Source organism: Carcharhinus amblyrhynchos, chromosome 1 (assembly GCF_965287045.1).
Source record: "Carcharhinus amblyrhynchos chromosome 1, sCarAmb.v2.hapA, whole genome shotgun sequence".
NCBI lineage: Eukaryota > Metazoa > Chordata > Chondrichthyes > Carcharhiniformes > Carcharhinidae > Carcharhinus > Carcharhinus amblyrhynchos.
In genome coordinates, this window is record NC_137324.1 from 61,713,163 (window position 1) to 61,737,679 (window position 24,517).

Consider the following 24,517-nt stretch of genomic DNA (forward strand, 5'->3'; position numbering starts at 1 on the left):
ATTTTTATTTACCACTTGATATCTTCCTGCAGTCCCCAGCTTCCACAATCATAAGAACATAAGAAATAGGAGCAGGAGTAGGCCATCCAGCCCTTCGAGCCTGCCCCGCTATTCAATAAGATCATGGCTGATCTGTCGTGTCTCAGTTCCACATTCCCGCCCTCTCCCCATAACCCTTAATCCCCTCTCTTATCAAAAACCCATCAACCCGCATCTTAAAAATATTTAGCGAGGTAGCCTCCACCACTTCAATGGGCAGAGAATTCCAGAGATTCACCACCCTTTGAGTGAAGAAGTTCCTCCTCAACTCCTTTCTAAACCGCCCCCCCTTTATCTTGAGGCTGTGCCCCCTAGTCCTATTATCCTTTCTGAGCAGAAAGAGTCTCTCCACCTCTATCCTATCCATCCCATTCATCATCTTATATGTCTCAATGAGATCTCCCCTCATTCTTCTAAACTCCAACAAGTACAAGCCTAGTTTATTCAGCCTCTCCTCATAGCTCAACCCCCTCAACTCCGGAATCAGCCTAGTAAACCTCCTCTGCACTCCCTCCAAGGCCAAAATATCCTTGCGTAAGTACGGCGCCCAAAACTGCACACAGTACTCCAGCTGCGGCCTCACCAATGCCCTATACAGCCGCAGCAAGACCTCCCTACTTTTATATTCAATCCCCCGCGCTATGAAGGCCAGCATCCCATTAGCCTTCCTGATCACCTGCTGCACCTGCAAGCTGGGTTTTTGCGACTCATGCACAAGGACCCCAAGGTCCCTCTGCACCGTCGCCTGCTGCAGTTTTTCGCCACGTAAGTGATAATCCTTCCTACCATTATTCCTACCAAAGTGGACCACCTCGCACTTGCCAACATTAAATTCCATTTGCCATTTCCTGGCCCATTCGCCCAGCCTATCTAGATCCTTCTGTAGACTCTCCACACCCTCCGCACAATTTGCCTTTCCTCCAATCTTGGTGTCATCAGCAAATTTCGACACCATACACTCGGTTCCCTCCTCCAGATCATCTATATAAATGGTAAATAGCTGAGGCCCCAGCACTGACCCCTGAGGCACTCCACTAGTCACCATCCGCCAATCCGAATAGCACCCATTGACCCCCACTCTCTGCCTCCTATTTGACAACCAATCCCCTATCCACGCTAACACCCTACCCCTATCATGTGGCCAGTTTTTGTGTCATCTGCAAATTTCTTGATCATCCCCCTTACATCCATGTCTAAATTGCAGAGGGCCTAGTACTGAGCCCTGTGGAACCACAGGAAATACAGCTTTCCTGTCACAAAATACACCTGACAACAATTTTGTTTCCTGCCATTGAACCAATTTTTGTATTGCGCTTGCTACATTCCCCTGGAACCAATGAGCTTTTGTTTTTTAATTAGGCTACCTTTGTCAAAAGCCCATCATTCCATTACTACTTTGGTGGCACTTGTCCCTGGAGATACAATGCACTCCAGCAGCATGCCTTGATATCTACCGGCCGGTGGCTCTGACATGCATCATTATGAAGTTCTTCGAAAGGTTAATCGTGTCACGAATAAATTCCAGCCTCCCAGACAACTTGGGTCCACTACAGTTTGCCTATTGCTGCAATAGGTCCACAGCAGACGCCATCGCCATAGCCCTGCAGTCAACCTTAGAAGACCTAGAGAACAAGGACACCCATGTATGACTCCTACTGATTGAAGGCTGAACTGTAATCAATACTATTATTCCTACAAAACTCATCTCCAAACTCCGTGATCTGCGCCTCAGCACCTTCCACTGTGACTGGATCCTGAACTTCCTAACTCACAGACCACAAGCAGTAAGGTAGGCAACAACATCTCCTCCATGATCATCTTTGACACCAGTGCTCCATAAGGCTGTGTTCTCAGCTCACTACTATACTCCTTATACACGTATGACTGTGTGCCTAAATTCTCTTCCAATTTGATTTTCTAGTTTGCTGACAACACCACGGTAGTGGGTCGGATTTCAAACAATGTCGAGACAGAGTACAGGAATGAGATAGAGAATCTGGTGAACTGGTGTGACAACAATAGTCTCTCCCTCAATGTCAACAAAATGAAGGAATCATAAAGGAGAACATGCCCCTGTCTACATTAATGGGGACGAAGTAGAAAGGGTCGAGAGCTTCAAGTTTTTAGGTGTAAAGATCACAAACAACCTCCCCGTGCCAACACTATAGTTAAGAAAGCCCACCAACACCTCTACTTTCTCAGAAGACTAAGGAAATCTGGTACGTCAGCTACAACTCTTGCCAACTTTTACAGCACCATAGGAAGCATTCTTTCTGGTAATGGCTCTTGCTCTGCCCAAGATGGCAAGAAACTACAAAAGGTCATGAATGTAACTCAATCCATCACACAAACCAGCCTCCCATCCATTGACTTTGTGTACACTTCCCGCTGACTTGGCAAAGCAGCCAGCATAATTAAGGATCCCACACACCCCAGGCATTCTCTCCTCGACCTTCTTCCTTCAGGAAAAAGATACAAAAATCTGAGGTCAAATACCAACCGATGCAAGAACAGCTTTTTTCCTGCTGCTGTCAGACTTTTGAATGGACTTACCTTGCATTAAGTTGATCTTTCTCTGGCTATGACTGTAACACTACATTCTACACTCTCTTGTTTCCTTCTCTATGAACGGTGTGTTTTGTCTGTATACTGCACAAGAAACAATACTTTTCACTGTATGTTAATACATGCGACAATAATAAATCAAATCAAAAGCACAGACTTTGTGCTAAAATAGCTGTGTACAACTTTGCCCATTCCCCAACTGCTGAAAATCTCTGCACTCCAGTCCTAATACCATATCTCTGAATCAAGCTGAAGCCCCACCTTAATATGCTGTTTAATCTCAAACTGAGCTACAAGTCCCTCTAAATCCCAAATTAACTCTGAGGTATTTTAGTCCAATCTACCAATCTACATTTCATCAGTCTTAACTTGGCCCTCCCTCCCTCATCCATTTTGCTTCTAAATTTAAGGACTATCCACACAAAGCAAAAAAGCTTCACCTGGCACAAATCTGGCATGTCAAAAGGCCTTCTTCTGTGCTGTAACAATTCAACAACAGCATTTCTATATCAAACTGAGTCAAGCAAAAACACATCTAGTGTTTGCACTGTAAAAATACAATACAAGTCGTGCCTGTATTAATTTGTGGCAGAACAAATAAAAACAGGGATGCCTTTATTGTACTTCTGTCACTTTCAAGTCCAGTTTTTAAACTTAGAGTGAGGGGCAAGTGTGGCGCTGGAAAGGTCAAACTTCATCCTCACCCAGCATTTTAACATGAAGCCCAGGAAACTTCAATTCACTGGCCTCAGGTTAGAACCAACCTACATCCAAGCCCGACGTTCAGAATTATATTGGTGTTCAGGAACTGGCAAGAGTAAATTGGGAGCTGCTGGTCCAAGACAATTAAAAGAGGCCTGGGCAGCAAACATCAAAGATCACTGACTTACTCCTGAGCATGACTGCCTCCAATACAGCCCATACCCATCAAGCACAGATCTGGGGTTAAATTTGGATCTTCTAACTTTTCATGACGATTAACTCCCAGGCAAGCTGATATCATAGGCTAATATCCAGGAGAAGAGCTGTACACCTTTGTCAATCTTAAATCCCTAGTAAATTGAACTGAGATTCCCTCCTAAGTGTCTCACTATTCTTTATTCTATTGTCCAGGTTCAGCCTGCATGTAGGTACACTAACTGCAACATCAGCACAAATAACAATTTCACATCAATGCTACAGTTTAGTATAAATATACTGAAGAAAATAAAACATTGTGATTCAACTTAAATTTGGTTTTAAAATATAAAATTTACAGTCCTATTAATGATTTTACAACCTCAAATACAAAGTGAAGTATACTAATATATACAAGGGAGATTGCCTTTTGGCTAAGATCAAGTGTGGTATCAACATGCTGTGCTTAGTTGAAGTCATTAGGTTACATTTCAGCTTCATTTGAAGCAATTTTTTTAAAAGCAGCATCTTGGCCTTTTGGCTACAATGCAAATGAGATCAAGCCTTGGAGGAAGAGCTATGCCTACTCCATTCGGCTTGGATCATGTAGATCAAGCCTAAGATAGGAGGTGAGAACCCTGTCTTATCAGCTTGGATTGGGAATGTCTACACTCTGAATTGGACTTGATTTGATTGAATTGGAATACAAACAAAAACAAAATAGATTCTGTTGAATCAGATCTTCAGGCCAAATTGGGGCAACAAATCATTGGTCATGTAGAGTCATCAGGTCAACACACTTAAAATATAGTGAAAACCAAAACGGCAATTATCATTTTCTTATGGTAGCATTTGTGCCAAGATCAAATTATAAGCAATGGACAATTGATGTATAACTTAAGACAAGATATTAACAGAGTCATCAGTTACAGACAAGAGATCAAATAATTGCCCTCTTCCTGTAAGTAAAGCACAAATAATTAACATAAACAAAAGGATTATACACCTTATGGTCTTAATGCTAGACTAATCAGGTAGGCAATAAGACAGTAATTGCATTATTGGAGTAACTCAGAGAATGTAAACTCAAGTGCCAACACAATAGCTTGAGAACCAAACTTAATTTTAAAAATAGAAAGAAAAAGAGGATACATCAGTACAAACTATAAAACTGTCCCCAAAAGCCCAACTGGTTTATCAATGCCTAATTAGGGAAGGTAATCTCCTGTTGACCCAGTCTGATCAATGTGTAATCCCAATCCACATACTGACATGGTTGGCTCTTAACTGCCTACTGAAGTATCCAACCAAGCCATGCAATTATATCACACTGCTCTGCAGTGGCTCAAAGACCCAACCTCAACTTCCCAGAGCAATTAAGTTGGATAATAAGAAGAAATATGCAGTTTGCATATTCATTCTTGGGATACTATGAATATGCACTAAATTTGATTTGCTGAAGCAGTTTGTGCTCAATGTCTCTTTATGCTCCCTGTGAGACAGAACTGATAAGTTAATATTGAACATCATTAAAAACGAAAAGCAGATAAATTAAACTTTACTTTTATCATGCTTCCTTTCAGGAATTAAAAATCATGGAGATAGGCTGTGTACAATTGTGCCAACTTCTACATCCAAGCTGAAGGAAGCAGAGTCACATTGATCAGAGGACATATCAGAATTGATGAACAGCAAAATGGCGCATTGAGCTGCTGAATAAAATTATTCCTGGGATTGAAAACTATTGCTCATGGCAAGGGATTGAGAAATGGGGAAAAACTGTAGAAAATACCCCCATAATTTCAAAATCTTATGAGAATGAGATAGATGCCTTGTTACATTCCAAGCAAACCAACATATTTGTTGCTGCAATAAATCCATCATAAGTAAAATTGCATCACTGAAAAACATAATTTACTGAGATCAACAACTCAAATATGAGAGCAATTTCCCAAAAGTAACAGTTGAATTTGAAAGAAGGTATCCCACTTTGGATATATGTATCACTTTAGAGGAGGCAAGGAAAGACAAATTTAAATGCTGACAATACAGGATTTCTGCACCCTGTATATAACGCAATAAAGTGATGTTACTTCTTAAATGTATTTAAACACTGAATAGGCTGTGTTCAAAAAATACAGGGTGGGATTCTACGGCCTTGCTCGAGCAAGACCGAACATTCCACCCCTCCCCTGGGTCAACAGACATTTTCATTGCCTGCCTCTCACCCGCTCCGATTCCATGGAGTGGTAGAATTTCGGGGACAGTCTTTAACAGCTCACTTTTCTATAATATTCAAAACATTAATGTAGCAAAAATGATCATCTTCCCGTCAGATTAATTAGACATTGTAAAAAGGTCATGAAAAATTACCTCTTGTAAAGACCGTGCTGCTGGTTTGTCTTGGTGGTTGGCTAATATTAAAAATGGCAAAGTACACAGCTGTGGATGTTGAAGAGCTGAATGCAGCTCATTCCGCGCAGTTTCTAGATCATCTTCAGATGACGCACTGTCTAACACAAATATTACTCCTTGAGATCCTTGATAGTATCGACTCCAGTATTTGCGTATATTGTCTGCCCCTTAAAAGAATTTACAAAAACAAGTTTTAAAATGCATTCATTGAAGGAAAATAAACCTTAGAAATCATTGTATCCCTACAGTGCAGAGGAGGCCATTTGGCCCAAGTCTGGACCTACTCGAAAAGAGCTTCTTACCCAGGCCAATTCCCCTCCTCCCTTTCCCTACAACTCTGTGCATTTGCCATGGCTAATCCACCTGACCAAGACTTCTTCGGACTGTGGGAGGAAACCACAGCACCCAGAAGAAATGGACAAACATGCAAATTCCACACAGACCACAGTCACCCAGGGCCAGAATCGAACCTGGGTCCCTGGCACTGTGAGACAACAGTGCTAACCGCTGTGTCATCGTGCTATCCCTTTTGCTTTCTTTAAAGCATAGATATGTTTTCAAAATAAATGCCTAAATAAATGCTGGCATTTTCACAAAAGGGAATTGTGGATAAAGAACAACTATTTTGGCATTTTTGTTTTCAAATCAAGGATAAATCAAGAATTGCAATTACTGTTTCTGGATTAAAAAGTAGAATTCTGAAATCTGAACTCATACAAGAAATCTGTCATTTCTCATAAGGGTAGTCCATGCTCATGTACTTTGCTTATGTTCATTGTTGCATTTGAACAAATCATATGATGTTAACATTACTCTTATTCAAAATGCTCATACCTATTTGTCCACCACTTTGCAATTATGTCAAAATATTGTGCTATGATTGAGCAGTTGACCGTTTTTGAAAACTGCGTTAATGCTTGCTGAAAAAAAGTTAGAAAATAACAAAGCACATTACACCAAATATTGTTCCCAAAATAAAATTTTACATAATTATACTTCTAGTCTATTACATACAACTTTCTCAGAAGACTAAGGAAATTAGGCATGTTGACTATGACTCTCACCAATTTTTATAGGTGCACCACAGAGAGCATTCTTTCTGGTTGTATGGCTCCTGCTCTGCCCAAGATCGCAAGAAATTACAAAAGGTCGTGAATGTAGCCCAATCCATCATGCAAACCAGCCTCCCATCCACTGACTCTTTCTACACTTTCCGCTGTCTCGGCAAAGCAGCCAGCATAATTAAAGACCCCAAGCACCCCAGATATTCTCTCCTTCACTTTCTTCTGATGGGAAAAAGATACTAAAGTCTGAAGTCACGTACCAACCGACTCAAGAACAACTTCTTCCCTGCTGCCTTCAGAATTTTGAATGGACTTACCTTGCATTAAGTTGATCTTTCTCTACACCCTAACAATGACTGTAACACTACATTCTGCATTCTCTTGTTTCCTGCTCTGTGCCCTGCCTGTATAGCATGCTTTATACTTTTATGCAACAATACTTTTCACTGTATGTTAATACATGTGACAATAGCAAATCAAATCAAACCATCATCAACCCAGAGATTGTGACATCAAATCCCACTACAGCAAAAATATGAAACTGAATTCAGTAAATGCAGTACATTGTGGATTAGCATCAGGAAAAATTACATAAAGACTGCCAAATCAGAACAAAAACCCAACAATTTCATTAATATTCTACAGGGAAGGGAGCCTGTCATCACATCCTGCTTGGTATACATGCAAATCTGGTCTACACTACATAACTGACTTTTAACATCCTCTGAAATGGTTTAGCAAGCCACACATTTGCACAAATAATTATGACTCAAGGCAGCAGTCCATCATCTTCTTCTCAATTGCTATAAAGTTATTAAGGCAACATCCACAACCTGAGGACACTTGAAGGAAAGTAGGGTAAAGAACAGGTCAAAAAACAGGGGAAGAAGATGGGAGGTGGGCACCCAAAGAATCAGCAGCAATGTCATACAAGTTTTACTAATTTCTGAAGAAAATAATATTTAACAAATATCCTCACCTGCAAAATCACAGATTTGTAATGTCCAACTGATTATTTTCTTGTTTCAAGTTAATCTTTGGCAACAGTCAAGGGAATACATCATTTTTCTGTAGCATTGGCCATATTTCTAACAATAAAATTGTTACAAACCTGATAATGTCTACCCTAAATAAGAATATACTCTGCCTGGTTTACAGGAAAAGTACTATCAGGCTGGTCAAAATCCACCAAATGTTTAGGTTTTTAAGGTGGAAAGTTATTGGATGGAGTCATGCTGTTTCATGCTTACTCATTCTTGGATATGATCTCAAGGAACATCAGACAAAGTGGCTTCTCTGGTTTGGAAAATTTTCAAGTCAACTTTTTCTTTAGGTAACATCACTTCAAATTGTAATGAGAAACACAAATGGTTTGCAGAATAGGCATTTTCAAATTTTTGTTGTATTTTGTTGGTCAAGTATTTTTAAGAGAAAATGCTAGAAAATCTCAGCAGGTGTGGCAGCATCTGTAAAGAGAGAAAAGAGCTGATGTTTTCAGTCCTTGGCCCTTTGTCAAGGTTCTTTTCTCTCCTTACTGATGTTGCCAGAGTTGAGATTCTCCAGCATTTTCTCTTTTGGTTTCAGATCCCAGCGTCCACAGTAATTTGCTTTTATCAAGCATTTTTAAGTTTGTAAGGTAACAAGTTAGAGGGACAGCAGTGCAAGTTGAACACAAGCTCACGAGATATGGATGAGGAACCCCATAGGCTCCTGATCATGACATCAGATTGTTAATTTGCCCAGGCTTTCTTCCTTCACCACGACATTACATGTAAAGAAAAATGTCTGAAAAGAAAATGCTGTAAATTCTCAGCACCTGTACAGAAACAAAGAGTTAACAGAGGAGACTCTCCCAAAAGTGCTGAACTGGTGGGAAAACTGTTCTACTTTTCTTCAGTGCAGTTTCAGACCGGAATCTCTCCACTCTGTGCACCGCAGAGATCACAATTGTGAATATCATTAAAAACCTGGGCAGGGCCTATTCGTGCCAGAGTTTGACAGCTCTGGAGCTCTGCACATGTGCAGTGGTTACGGTCTGTTAGTCTCCCCATTTGCTGGCCAGCCCAGAACCCCCACAGTGTTGCCCCACCCCCTGCCTTCCCCACTCAGCTGCCCGATCGTGGCCCCCACAACAATTCCCGAGCCAGCCCTAACCACCACCACCACCCCCACCCTCCCTGCCCTGGATAGCCCCAATGTCCAGCCATCCCCACACCCCCCCCCCCCCCCCCACTCACCCCCTAACTCCACCCACCCACCCCCCCCACTCCACTCCACTCACCCACCCCCCCACTCCACTCCACCCACCCACCCACCCCCCCACTCCACTCCACCCACCCACCCCCCCACCACTCCACCCACCCACCCCCCCCACACCACCGCCCCCCCCCCCCAACCCCACCACTCCACCCCGATCACTGGTCTCCCTCCAGCCCAGACCAATCCCAATGCAGAGTGGCAACTCCACCAATCGCCCCTAGGTCCCGTCCACAATAGGCCCCATCCCCTTGGCACTGCCCAATGCCTGGTGGGCAGTGCCAAGGTACTCCCAGGGCATGGGCACTTTGTCCTTTGACCAGTGCCAGAGGTACAGACTGGCACTGTCAGGGTGCCCATTCCCAGGGTGCACAGTCCCCCGCCACTCAACCCAATGGGAGGCCCCCCCGATTGCCTCCCCTTCACTCCGACAGTGGTCTCCTGCTAGTCCGCCGAACGTGGGCTACTACTCTAAACCCTGCTGCAATGAAGTACTCCTGGCGAGGTGGGAGATGCTATCGGACCCAGCAAGTTCCGTGCCAGGCTCGATAATCGCATTTAAAATACATTTAAATATATGTAAAACATATTCAAATGACTTACCTCACTTGCCGCTGGATTTCTGCGTGTTCCCGGCAGCACTATTTGCTTCTGGTTGGGAGATGTGCGCAGTTCGTATAAGTTCACGGAAAACCCGCAAAATAGCCAACATGCGCATTTCCCAATCCAACCCACCAGAAAAGTTGCAGGTCGCAATGGGAGAATTGGGCCCAACATTTCAGGTCACAGTAAAATCCAGTTATTTCACATTTCTAGCGTCTGCAATATTTTGCTTTTGTTCAGACATATGTTACCTTTGCTTATCTTTTTAATTTCAAATAGGCTGAATTTATCTTTGCAATCCAGTTAACTATCTTAAGTATTTATGCAATGTCCCCTCTTTTGAAACTGAATACTTTTAATCCTGCCCTACATCTTCCCACCCAGAGCTGAGGTAATAGAAGGCATAAATTCAAGGTACTATTCAGTGCGGTTCTTTAATTGTGAATAGTGCTTTTTGTGGCCCTTGGTCAAATGAAATTTAGAAAGAATATAGCTCCCCTCTCTCTGGGAATATAAGAGAAAATCAAAACCAAATTCTTGTGGGTTGGAGTGTACAGCATAGAGGTGGGAATGCAAATAGCGTATACACAACAGAAAGCACCTTCTAACTTTATTCACGATTTTTAACAGGGTATTTACCAATGATATTGTTGCAATGTCAGCTGAAGCTCAGTAGGAAGCATTCTTCACTCGGAATCAGAAGGTTTGGGGGTGCAAGACCAATCTAGAGACTTGAGCACAAAACTTTGGCTGACACCTCAGTATAAAGAGTGGTACTATCCTGAAGTCATGAAGACATAAGTCTGTCTTTTAACTTCAGAGCTGAAGCCTGATCCTACAACGTGCAAACAATATGAGATCCTTCCTCTCCCTTGAAAATTAGGACTTATAAAGTAAGTCTTAAAAATGGTCAAAACATTGTTTTCTAAATAAGAGTACAGCCCAAACAAAACTAATAATGATTTAGAGCACGTTATATGTTTTAAGTGTCCAATCAGTGGGAGGATAGTGTAGATTCATCATAATTGTACCAGAGAAAGGAAACTATAATTATTAGCAACTTGGGAACCACTTTCAATTGAACAGACAAGTAACTAAATTTAGTGAAAGATTTTAAAATCAAGAGTTTTTAATTGTGATTAATTGTGATATTTGGGTAGACAGTGATGAACAGTATTCAAATTAAAATGATCAAAAGTAAACATTAGCACTGCAATGAAGTTACTGTGAAAATCCCCTAGTCGCCACACTCTGGCGCCAGTTCAGATACACTGAGGGAGAATTTAACATGGCCAATGCACCGAACCAGCATGTTTTTCGGACTGTGGGAGGAAACCTGAGCATCTGGAGGAAACCGATGCAGACATGGAGAGACCTTGCAAACTCCACACAGTGATCCAAGCCAGGAATCGAACCCAGGTCCCTGGTGCTGTGCTAACCATGCTGTGCCACCATGATCATTAAATTAGTAACAAGGGTTTGAAGAATTTAAGTTAAAAAAAATTTCCTGGGATACAAGCACCAGCAGCAAGGCCAGTATTTGTTGTCCATCCACAACTGCCTTCTAGCAAGTGGCGTTCAGTTGCTTTCTTGAATCCCTGAAGTTCATCACGTGTATGTACGCTCATGGTGTTGTAAGGAAAGGTGCTCCAGGATCTTGTGACAGTAATGTAGTTCCAAATCTGGACAGTGTGTGGCTTAGAAGGGAAGTTGTATGCACTGCTGCCCTTATCCTTCTGGTGCATGCTTGGAAGATTCTGTTTTGCAAGATTGCTGCTGTTCATCTAGATGTTACACACTGCTGCCATTTGTGCCTGTGGTGGAGGGAGTAATTATTTGGTGCGGTGGATGGAGAGCTAGTCAAGCAGGCTGCTTTGGCCTGGCTCGTGTGGGACATGTGTTTTTGGAACCAGACTCATCCAGGCAAGTAGAGAATATCCTATTACACTCTTGAACTGTGCTTTGTAGATAACAGACAGACTTTAGAAGACAGGAGATGAGTTACTAGCCACATAATCCCTGGAATCTGATCTGCTCTTAAAACTGCAGTATTTATATGGTTGTTTCTGTTAAGTTTCTTGCCAACGGTAAACCCCCAGAATATTGATGGTGGGGAATTCAGCGATGGTAATATGTTGAATGTCACAGGAAGATGGTTAGATTCTCTCCTGTTGGAGGTGGTGATTGTTGGGTACTTGTGTGTGACATGAAAGATACTTGTCATATGTCAGCCCAAGAATGTGGTCCACATTTTACATGGACAGGTTCAATTTCCTTGATGCTATTGTCAAGTCAAATGTTGCCTTGATGCCACCTCAACTAATTAACACAGAATGTCATTCGAAAATGGAATGCTTTGCTCCAGAACATTGCATCTCTATGAGGAAGTGACTAGTTATCTAAAGTGAAGGAAAATTCTGAGCTATGGGAAAGAAGGAAATACACTCCATTCATCACACTAAACAATTACTCCCTCCACCACAGGTGCAAATGGCAGCAGTGTGTAACATCTAGATGCACAGCAGGAATGACATGATGGATTGCTGTCAACATCTTGTTTATTTGCATCACTGCCTTTAGCAAAGAAATTCACAATGAAATAAAAAGTTAGCTGCTTTTGGAGTAAGCAACGTGAAAGTTATTTAGCAGATATCAATACACAGTTGAAATATATAATAATGGTTAACTGCATAAACCAATGAATATATAGCACAAGCAGTTTCATTTTAGTAACTTCAATAATGTTTAATTATTAACTTTTGAAATTAGCACTGTTATATTATACTACTGGTAATTTTGTCACACCCCAGCAATGACTCAGACGGAGTGGTAATGGGTTGCAGACTACCAACAGGTTTGTTGCCTGGGAAATGAATTATAATTAATCATTGCTGTCCCTTTTTTGTCTTGACTGGGTGTGGCTCATGTTGTTACTGAAACCAAGAAAAACCAAAATCTATTCCCAATAAATCTGTCATCCACCTCAAAAGAACAATTTGCTAAGTTGCATGGACTGACTATTTTCTATAATTAACACAAAGCATTCATGGCAATTCTGCACTATGAATACTTCAATCCTTATTCAATTATTTTTCAATATATTCTCAGGCTTGACTTAAAACAGAAAATAGAATTAGCAGAAAATACATTTATTTCTGCAGTCTAAATCAACTTCATTACAATCTGCTTGACTATTCATTATCCTTTAGGAGTTTATAAATGCAACTGATAAAATCACAGGAGTTATTTAATTTCGTCATTTAGATCAAGTGAAATCTGAAAGTTTATTCAATATCTCATGATAAAAATGCTGGATAGCATCATTGTAGAATTATTCAGCTGGGTTAAGTTAATAGCATCGTCATCTTTCAATGTATTTTGACTGATCAATCAGTACACAGTTACAGGATATGTTAAAAACAGAAATCATTAAAGGCTCCCCCATTTCAGAATTATGAAATTCCAACTCAAAAGCTTTCTTTCTACAATCTAACACTTCAAAAAATGTAATCAATGTAGGCGAGACATTAGGACTATTGTCTAACACAATCAAAACAGAGTGATACACAGACAGATGGGCAAGGGCAGGTTGCTTTCAAGCCTCACTGAAAACTGGCAGACTGGCAATCCATTGTTAACTAATTGAGTTGTGATCGTTGTAAATTAAGAAAGGAAATACATGGAAATGTGTCAAACAGTTGATTAACAAAGTGGGGCATCATCTCAGTTTGATTTACATTTTTGCCACTAGGCAACAGAAAAAGATAATTACAACATGACAAACAAACTCTTCAGTCATGAGATATCACACTTCAGTACAACACGTCTGCCATCTCTTACTGCAAACCCTCATACAGTCAACCTTTCAATTGCTGAAGCACTGATTTAAATAATTAGTGACTTTCATTGTTGTTTACCATATCCAGCAGAGCTTTTATATTTATAGTCAAGATAGATTTTTAAAAACTTATTCCAGGAGATTAATATGCACACAGTAGGATTTAACACAAACCTAACATTCAAAGATATCCTCCATGTTCTTCTGTGTTAAGTTTTCCTCCAAGGAGGACACATATCCTATTTGCCTTGACACAATGCTCCCTGCTGATGATCCTTCCAAAACAAAACACAATCCTACTATCTCATCCCATGGTTAAGAGGGAAAGTAAGTGCCTGCTTCCAGTATGTGACCACCCCAATCTCAGCAGGCCACCTGGCAGTATGTGACAGCAGCTTGTTGAGACCCCCTTTACATTTCCTCTCTCCATACAAAGATATCCATAACCTTTGGTGAACTTCCATTGTGTGGCATGTTGGTGCTTCAAAGCAGCATAAACTCGCAATTACTTTGTGTGTGTGTGTGTGTGTGTGTGTGTGTGTGTGTGTGTGGGGGGGGGGGGGGGGGGGCGTAAAATCAGGATACTGAATTCATGATCAGCCATGATCAAAATGAATGGTGGAGCAGGGTCAAAGAGCTGAATGGTTTACTCCTGCTTCTAGTTTCTATGTTTCCTGCTCCATCCCCATTTCTCTCGATTCTCCAAGTATCTGAAAATCAGTCTGATCTCTGACTTCTTTTTTGCAATTTGTTCCTGAGATTTAGGTGTCACCAACATTTATTCACAATCTTCAAGTGCCCTTACAAAGGCACTGCTGAGGTGCCTTCTTGAACCATTGTCATCCATTCAGTCTAGGTATACAACAGTAATGTTATATAGAGTGTTCCAGGATTTTGAACCAATGACAATGAAGGAACATGGGCAATGAGTTTCCAAGTCAGGATGGCTTGGAGGGGAACTTGCTGGTACTGTCCCATGCAAATGCTGCCTTTATCCTTCTAGGTAGTACAGGTTGCGGGTTTGGAAAGCACTGTCGAAGGACCCTTGGCAAGTTGCTGTAGTGAACCATGTAGCTGGTAAACTCTGCTGCTGCAATGTGCCAATGGTGGAGGGAATGAATGTTTAAGATAGTGGATGGAGTGTTGATCAAGTGTGTTGCTTTTCCCAGGATGGTATTGAGTTTCTTGAACTACATTGGAAGTTACACTCAGCCATAAAATGGAAAGCATTCCATCGCATTCTTAACTTGTAGATAATGGGCAGACCTTAAAGAGTTTGGAGAGTTGCCAACCACAGAATGCCCAGTCTCTGACCTACTGTCATAGTCACAGTATTTATGTGGCTGATCCTGTTTCTGGTCAATGGCAACAAGGCTCTTAAAAGTGGGAGGCTTAGTGACGGAATTTCTATTGAATGTCAAGGGGAGATAGTTAAATTTTCTTTTATTGAAGATAGTCATTGTCTGGCACTTATGTGGCATCCATGTTACATGACAATTATCAGCTCAAGCCCGAATGTTGTCCAGATCTTGCCGCATGCAAGCATAGACTGCTTCACTATCTGAGGAATCATGAATGCTACTGAAATCTGAACAATCATTAAACGTGCCTACTTTTGACCTTATGGAGGGATGGTCAGTGAAGCAGTTGAAGATGGTTGACTCGAGGACACTAACAGATGGGTAGGATTTTCCCACCATGGGAACGCCCTATCCTGTTGATGGCACATCCATACCGTGGATGGGAGATGGATTCAATGGAAAATCCTATTGACAGTAATGGGAGTAGATACTCCTGCTGCTGGCCAGTGGTGAGCTGCCTCCCATCCCCGAGAAACATGCTGGGGGGCGGGGGGGGAATGCTGTAAGAATATGTCTTACAGACATATATCAGAAAATATGGAAAATTACCAGATATCACCAAGAAGAGCAAATATAACTTGGAGAATTCCCATTTAGTTTACTGTCGAAGTAATGGAAGATTCATGAACAGTGCTCTCAAGCAGCATTTGTCAGCAATAACCTGATCACTGATACTCAGTTTGGGTTCTAGCAGAACCACTTGCCCCAAACCTCTTTGGTGCAAAAATGGATAAGAGAGCAGGAAGCCAGAGGTGTGGTGAATGATTACCTTTGACAAGAAGCAGTGTGGCATCAAGGAGCCCAACAAAATGAAGTCAATATGAACCAAGAGGAAAACTCCATCATTTTGAGTCATAACTATCCTGAGGGACCCATGCAACATGCCCTTGGACTGAAATAGTGGGCAACAACTATTACAATCTACATTTGTGCTGGTTATGATTGAGTGGTGAAGGATAAAACTGGAGACTAAACTTGGTAACAGTCATTGTTTTTTCACTACTTCTGGTCAAGACCCTGGAACTCACTCTCTAACTATAGTGAAAGTATCTTAAGAACATAAGAAATAGGAGCAGGAGTAGGCCAACTAGCCCTTCGAGCCTGCCCCGCCATTCAATAAGATCATGGCTGATCTGTCGTGGCTCAGTTCCACATTCCCGCCCTCTCCCCATAACCCTTAATCCCCTCTCTCATCAAAAACCCATCAACCCGCGTCTTAAAAATATTTAGCGAGGGAGTCTCCACCACTTCAACGGGCAGAGAATTCCAGAGATTCACCACCCTTTGAGTGAAGAAGTTCCTCCTCAACTCCGTTCTAAACCGCCCCCCCTTTATCTTGAGGCTATGCCCCCTAGTCCTACTATCCTTTCTGAGCGGGAAGAGTCTCTCCACCTCTATCCTATCCATCCCATTCATCATCTTATACGTCTCAATGAGATCTCCCCTCATTCTTCTAAACTCTAACGAGTACAAGCCTAATCTATTCAGCCTCTCCTCATAGCTCAACCCCCTCAACTCCGGAATCAGCCTAGTAAACCTCCTCTGCACTCCCTCCAAGGCTAAAATATCCTTGCGCAAGTACGGCGCCCAAAACTGCACACAGTACTCCAGCTGCGGCCTCACCAACGCCCTATACAGCCGCAGTAAGACCTCCCTACTTTTATATTCAATCCCCCTCGCGATGAAAGCCAGCATCCCATTCGCCTTCCTGACCACCTGCTGCACCTGCAAGCTGGGTTTTTGTGACTCATGCACAAGGACCCCGAGGTCCCTCTGCACCATCGCCTGCTGCAGTTTTTCTCCACGTAAGTAATAATCCTTCCTACCATTATTCCTACCAAAGTGGACAACCTTGCACTTACCAACATTAAATTCCATTTGCCATTTCCTGGCCCATTCGCCCAGCCTATCTAGATCCTTCTGTAGACTCTCCCCACCCTCCGCACAATTTGCCTTTCCACCAATTTTGGTGTCATCAGCAAATTTCGACACCCTACACTCGGTTCCCTCCTCCAGATCATCTATATAAATGGTAAATAGCTGAGGCCCCAGCACCGACCCCTGGGGCACTCCACTAGTCACCATCCGCCAATCCGAATAGCACCCATTGACCCCCCACTCTCTGCCTATTTGACAACCAATCCTCTATCCACGCTAACACCCTACCCCCAACTCCATGCCCCCTGACCTTCTGTAATAACCTCTTGTGAGGTACTTTGTCAAACGCCTTCTGAAAATCCAGGAAGACCACATCCACCAGCTCTCCTCTATCCACCGCCCTAGACACATCCTCATAGAACTCCAGTAAATTTGTCAGACACGACTTCCCTTTTAGGAAACCGTGCTGCGCCTGCTCTATCAAGCAGCTCCCCTCAAGATGCCTCGCTATTTCCTCCTTGATGACGGATTCTAACATTTTACCTACAACAGACGTTAAACTAACAGGCCTATAATTCCCCGCCTTTGCCTGGCACCCTTCTTAAACAACGGCGTAACATTAACTGTTTTCCAATCTTCCAGCACTTCCCTGGAATCCAGCAACGTCTGGAAAATAACCACCAGGGCATCCACTATCTTCACACTATTCAAGATGGCAGATAACATTTTCAAGGACGATTAGGGTTGGATAACAAATTTAGACCTGCCAGTGATGCCCAGATCCCAAGAATGAAAAACTCTTGAGCAAGTTACAATGGAATTCCAATAAACCTATGGTATTATTAACAATTAGGAAAGTTTATTTATCAGATTGGATGACACAGTGGTTAGCACTGCTGTCTCACAACATCAGGGACTCAGGTTTGATCCTGGCTTGGATCACTGCCTGTGTGGAGGTTGCACATTCTCTCCATGTCTGCATGGGTTTCCTTCGGGTGCTCCGGTTTCTTCCCACAGTCCAAAGATGCGCGGGTTAGGCGGATTGGCCATGCTAAATTGCCCCTTGGTGTCAGGGGGACTAGCTAGGGTAAATGCATGGGGTTATGGAGGTAGACCCTTGGTGGGATTGTGGTTGATGCAGATTTGATGGGCCATATGGCTTCCTCCTGCACTGCAAGGATTCTATGATTCTATATTAATTTCAAGTTATTGCATGTTACCTTAAGCTGTTTCTAAAGGGAAGCATACATTTTTATTACCGCAGAGCAGTATGGTTAAAAAAAAACTCAATCTTATTAATGCTGATTAGTCATCTGAGGCCATATTTTCAATCCACACTCAGGTAACCCTAGCATTTGAACCTCAAGTCTGCAATGTATACTACTATTCTCCTCTTTAATACCCAGCACTCCAACAACATTTAATTGCCTGCATTTAGTTATTACTATTAGGTATTATGCCTCTTTTGTTTCTCTAAAACTGCAAATACACACTTAGCAATCTCTCTGCATGATCAAGACATTGCAAACAAGACTCAACCCAAAATTTTCCACCAGAACTTATGTTTTGCACAGGAACTGAAAACTAATGCAAATATTGGCTTTCCCAATCACGATTGTGTGAATGGTCTTTTCTCCTGCAAAGTACTACAACATGTATCTTAGTTCTTCAGTTAGTTTGCTCAAATAAAAATAGCTTCCAATAAATAGTGTTTAGTTGGGACTCTACTGAAGGTCTTCACATCTAGAGTATTGAGTATTTTTTATCACTGTGAACCCATTTGCTTCCTCTATATATGCTAGGTAGTTTAAACTGCAGAGTTCTTTAGTCAGGAATTCGAAAAAGTATTTTTCAGCTCACCATGAGTAAAAAGAAGAAAAGACTCAGATAGAAATTTGATGAAAGTCTCAAGGGTGTATTTCTGTGCTGCAAAATATAATTTTTAGTAATCCAATGTACAGTTTGTTTAAATTACACATACCTCCAAGTTCTTTCACATTGAGAATTGCATTCTGGAATGGAACAGCTTTAATGCTAAAACCTGAAGATGAGCAAAACAAAAACAAAGTGTCTTAAAATAGGGAAAGGCATAGACAATAAAACAAAGTTAGCTTCACCATGATAAGAACCACATTTTCTTTTTATTAATAAACGGGATTCATTATTCAAGAATGAAAAATACTTTTACTCGTGGCGAGTGTCAGCGGTCTGTTTAACTTCAAGTCACGCATGACCATACCAATCTAACATTTACATTTCTTACCACAAAATGGTTTTGTGGTCTTTCTGGGCGAGGTTACCAATTAATTATAGATTGAAATAGTGCTTTCAAATGGATTTAAAACTCTAGCAGCATTTCCTATAAAGAGCGTCACTTAAGTGGGAGATTGGGTCAGGAATCACAGTGACAGTGTGATAGTTCTATCGTAATTTGCACTTCCATTATCCAAGGCTTCGTTCTGAACTTTTCATAATCTATCAATTCATTCATTTCATTCAGATTTATACTCAATCAGCATGAAAGGCCTATAATTGCAAACATACAGTTCATCAAATTTGGAAAGAATATTTATCATATTTGAAAATTCAACAATAAGGAAGAAACCTACTGATGAAGATACCAAAAAGCGGACCTGGTGATGGTGTGTTATGCTCCCAAGATCACTCAGGGAATCAAAGTTGTATTTTGTTATGCATGCTATGGTCTGTAAGTATGGACAGTAATGGAAGAGGTGCTAGCTTTCTCTCCATTACATGACTACCAGTAATTTCTACCATTCTTATTGCCTACCACTGGCATTTGTTGGAAGGATTTACAAGTTGATAATCCACCTGCTTGGTTGTGTTATGAACACATCTTCCTTGGCCAGCAACTCCTGAGGTGGGACTTGAAGCTGGAACTTCTGGTTCAGAGTCTGGGATATGGGCTACAACCCACTGAGCCACACAACCTCCCAGAGGACTCAAACATTAGGCAAAAAAAGCTGACAAGCAAGTGAAGTGAAGGGGATTTGATATGATGGACTCTGAGATGCTTAGAATTGGTTTAATCAGAAGGGTCAATTATTTAAATAGCTCAAGGACAGGGTGCACAGGCTCCAACACAATAATAAAATAATAATAAGAGAAGGTTTAACAGAAGCAGTCAATATAATTAAATTTAGTCTCAATTAATCTGTAAAATCTTCAAGTACACCAGCCACTTGACAAGCAGAAATTCGCCTTCACACTAATGGATATTCTGCAATACAGTAAAATTGGGCACCAGTGATATCTGCAGGAAGAGATGGTGACTACATGTATATGTCAGCTTCAGTTTCATTCAGTACACATTATACACTGAACAGTGGAGTAAATGGTGGCATTTAGCATGTGCCATCAGCTTCTGATGCAGCTGAAAGAGTTGATTTCATATATATTCCAGACACCTGCCCTGGGAAATTATGAGAAATTCCTTGATTAACATAAATGATTTTTGAAGGGAGAAAGGGTAATGCTAATTAAACCAAAGAACAAACTTGCACTTCCATGACATTTGTTACAACCTCAGGATATCCCAAAGCACTTCGCAGACAAAGTACTTTTTGGAACATAGTTAGTTATTTTCTGGACCTGGTGAAGAATGTAAGCCATCAAACCAAAAGGCCCAAAGACAGTTCACTAAAAGGAGAACATAAAGGTATCTTTGTTTATCCGGACCTGCGTGTGAGAGCACACGTGACAGCCTCTCCGTGGAAATCTGAAGAAAGATCACAGATCTGAAATAACAACTCTGTTTCTTTCCCTACAGATGCTGCAAGTTCCGTTAAGTAATTTTAATATTTTCTCTTTTTAATAGTCACAGGTTTGTTGGATCTGGTGTGCAACTGAATAAGGCATGTCTGGGGATATTTCCTTAAGGTCATCTTTCTGCTGTAGAATCACCATTTTGGCAATGGCACAATTTTAAAAGGGATGCAAGGATAGAGAGACCTAGGGATGTGTATGCACAAATATTTTAAGGCAGCATGACAATGTCCACACAGTGAATAACTCATACTCTGTGGTGAGTTTACTTGGCAGGGGAAAGAGGAAGCAACAGGTTGAAGTTGTAAGAATTTATTTACATTCCCATTTTTTTCACATGCACTGCAATTTTGCTTAGATATTACCTGTTGTGGGTATGATGCTATCTGTGCTCTCACTACAGAGTTGTGTAAGCAGGCTTGACTTGCCCGATCCAGTAAGGCCCACACAAACAACATCATATTCGGTTCGTGGAGATGGTGGCCCTTTGCAGCAGAAAGCTCGGAAACACTATGGAAAAGAAGAGCATCGTTAACCTTTGTTGATTTGGACAACTGTATTCTGACAGCTATGGTTATCGTAAATTAGGGCAAGATATAAAATGTTGGTCACTAGTTTATACAAATTAGTGCTGTAATGTTTGTCACACTCGGTACACTTTGCCAATATAATGTATACAACTAAAATATTGGTATCCACAATTACAGTACAAACTGTTTCTGTAAAATAGTTACACTGCAATTACACTCTTCTGCTTGTAATGCCACCACAACACTTGAGTTTTGCATCTCTCATCTGTTTAGCCTATAGAGAAATTCCTGTGCTTCAACAGATTCTAATCCTCTGCTTCCCAAATTCCATTCTTCAACCTCACTGAATTAGACTCACAAAACCAGATGACTGCTTAGAGTTGAAGCGATTATAATATTTCTAAATACAATATTCTATCTAGCTTTTCTTTATTGTTCCAGCCAAATTAACATACTTTTGTAATTTGGTTTATTGATTCAACTCTACAATTTAGCTCAGTTGGCAGTCGTTTCATGGCTGTGCCACTAAGAATATCAGTTTCCATCCAATCAAGATCCTTTACAGGAGTTCACATCAAACAAAATTTGACACCATACCACAAAGAGTTATTAGGGCAGGTTGACCAAAAGACTTGGTCAAAGAGGTAAGTTTTAAAGAATATTTTCAAGAAGGATGGCAGAGAAAGTTATGGATAGGGTTCCAGAGCTAAACAACCGGTCAGCTAAAAGCACGGATGCCAATGGTAGAACAATGAAATTCAGGAATGGCAACGGACAAGAATTGGAGCAGTACAGAAACCTAAGATTTACAGAACTGGAGGAAGTTCAAAATAAGAAAGAGCAATTCCATGGAGAGAATTGGAAACGGGGGTGGGGGTGGGGGTGGGGGGTGGAGGGGGGGAGGTGGTGGTGGTGGGTGATGGAGTGAAGGGGATAAAAGACACTGCAGGAGATTCTTTGGTTACAATTGGACAAATAAGAACCTGCAAGTACAATGCCACCCACCTTGATAACAGCAGAGATGCTGAGGGGAATGGTGTAGCCCAAGGCTGCAAACAGATTAAGAACAAGGAGAGGATGATAAGAATGAGGAGGGGTAATGTACCATGATATATTTGCTGACTTTGGCAACTTTTGTTCTGCAGCAGGAACAAAAACCTGATGAGGTATCAAAAAGTTGCTGCTCCAAACCACTCAATGTGATTGTTCTATCTTTACAAGAAAGCAGCCATGCCATTGGCGACAGGTTTTTTTGGTAATGGCTGCAATGAAACTTAGGAAACAATATGTTAATATTAAATCACAGGACTTTCAAATATTGATCCCTCACTCAATCACATCTATGCACAGGGGAGTAACGTATCCATTTATTGGCCACAACAAACTTGCAGATGCCAACCATCTCCTCTCACCCAACACCAGCAAAATCAGATCACCAGATTCAAAATACATGGGGACGGGGGTGAATTTCCTTAAAACTTCATATATAACTGCCAAAAATTCAATGCTGAGGGTGATTTTGATTAGTGAAGCAGTGAATAGAGGAACTACTCCTTCAATCACAGTTTCTGTCTGGCTGCTCCAATTCCAGTCCTCCTTCATTTTTTTTTTGATCTTGTCCTTTTACCTTATTGGCATGCGCTTTTCTTTGGTACAGAGTGTAGTGGTAGTGGCACTGCACTAGTAATCCAGAAGCCTAGACTAACGCTCTAATGTTCAAATCCCACCACGGCAATAGTGGAGAATCGATATGAAACTAATCTTAATAATGGTACCATGAGACATTATAAAAACCCATCTGGTAACTAATGTCTTTTTGGGAAGAAAATTGGCCATCCTTCCCTGGTCTGGCCTATATGTGACTTCTGACTCATTGCTATGAAATTGACTTGTAACTGCCCTTTGAAATGGCCTAGCAAGCCACTTAGCTCAAGTGCAATTAGGGATGGGCAGCAGATTCTGGCTTCGCAAGTGTTGCCCATAATCCATGAAAGAAAAAGCAGCATTGCCTGAATATTGGGCAAACCCCCCAATTTGGGATATGCTGAAACGTTTCAGCAGCTATGCAAGCTTGTCATCATTGCGGATGATGATATGGGTCTTCTCATTTTCAGCTGAATTGCCATGTACTTCCAGGAACCCTGTTGCAGTCAGTTAGGTTTTGGTCCCGATCCCGACATGCTCCACACAGTAACCTTTCGTGCACTGCCATGTAGTGGTGGTTGCAGCCAATGGGAGACTGGAGCCTGACTCTGAAGCAGGTCTTGGTGCCAATCTAAGCAGGTGCAAGCCATTGATGTCACTGTCTACTGGGAGGAGCCACTGTAGGTTCTGCACTGTTTACCCTCTGCTTGTTCCTCTACTGGTGGAGGTTTGCTGGGCCTCAGCTCTTGGCCCTTGGGGGTCTTCAACTGGGATGGTTTGCCCCTTGGGGATGGCCGGCGTTCTACCTACAGTTGTTCAGGCTGTGTGGATATCTTCCGCCCACTCCAGTGAGAGGTGGAGAGAGAAGGTACAGTATTATCTTGTGGTTCTGTTCTGTTAAATTCTGTTCAGTAATCTGGTATTTTGAACTGATTTTTCTAACAAGGTGTTATAAACCAGAATTGAGTTGCAAGGATGTTATTTATCCTGCACAGTGAGGAAACACTCATCCAAGTTGTCAGTGAAGCTCAGTTGGCTTACAATTAAAATTCTTTATTAGATTACGACATTGATTCTCATTCCTTATGTTAAACATTTTCTGTAAATTTACATGCTCTTTCTCTACAGCTCTGCAATTTGTTTTGTTGCTTCAAATAGTTGGAATTTGAGATGATTCTGATCTTAGTTTATTATTGTAAATTGGGAATTTTATTTAGAATCCCAATTGAGAGAAAATACCAAGGGACTAAGGAAGAAATGTATTCAGAACTCATCGGTTGAAATTAAAAAGCAGCCTCCAGAACGTTTTTTTCCCCCCTTTATTGTATTTGGATACAACAGGATTGCTTGCTAAGCCATTTCCTTTCCCGAAGAACATCAATGGATGTTTATGACAATCTGATGGATTTTAATGACAATCTGGTAGCTTTGTGCTAATGATTATCGATACTAGCTTTTTGATTCCTTGTTTAATTCTCCACTCACTGAGATGGGATTTGAACTCTTCTCCAGATCATTAGTCCAGTGACGTAAGCACCATACTAACAGACTGTAAGTTTGGAACAAAGGAAGAATCGAGGAACATGGTGAAACTGAGGCTAAATTGTAAGATTTATTGGACGTTTTTCCTTCCTTTGAAAA

At 41.4% G+C, this 24,517-nt stretch overlaps 1 protein-coding gene across 2 annotated transcripts in view; it reads right to left on the reverse strand.

The window, feature by feature from the left end:
* Nucleotides 1–24,517, reverse strand: part of arl15b (ADP-ribosylation factor-like 15b) — a 272,877-nt gene that overhangs the window by 132,943 nt on the left and 115,417 nt on the right. For both annotated transcript variants that reach the window (XM_080185667.1, XM_080185657.1), the window contains exons 2-4: nucleotides 21,068–21,212; nucleotides 18,898–18,957; nucleotides 5,875–6,083 (exon numbers count right to left, since the gene is read on the reverse strand). In XM_080185667.1, the coding sequence (XP_080041793.1) occupies nucleotides 5,875–6,083; nucleotides 18,898–18,957; nucleotides 21,068–21,212 (414 nt within the window). The remainder of the gene's footprint in view (nucleotides 1–5,874; nucleotides 6,084–18,897; nucleotides 18,958–21,067; nucleotides 21,213–24,517) is intronic.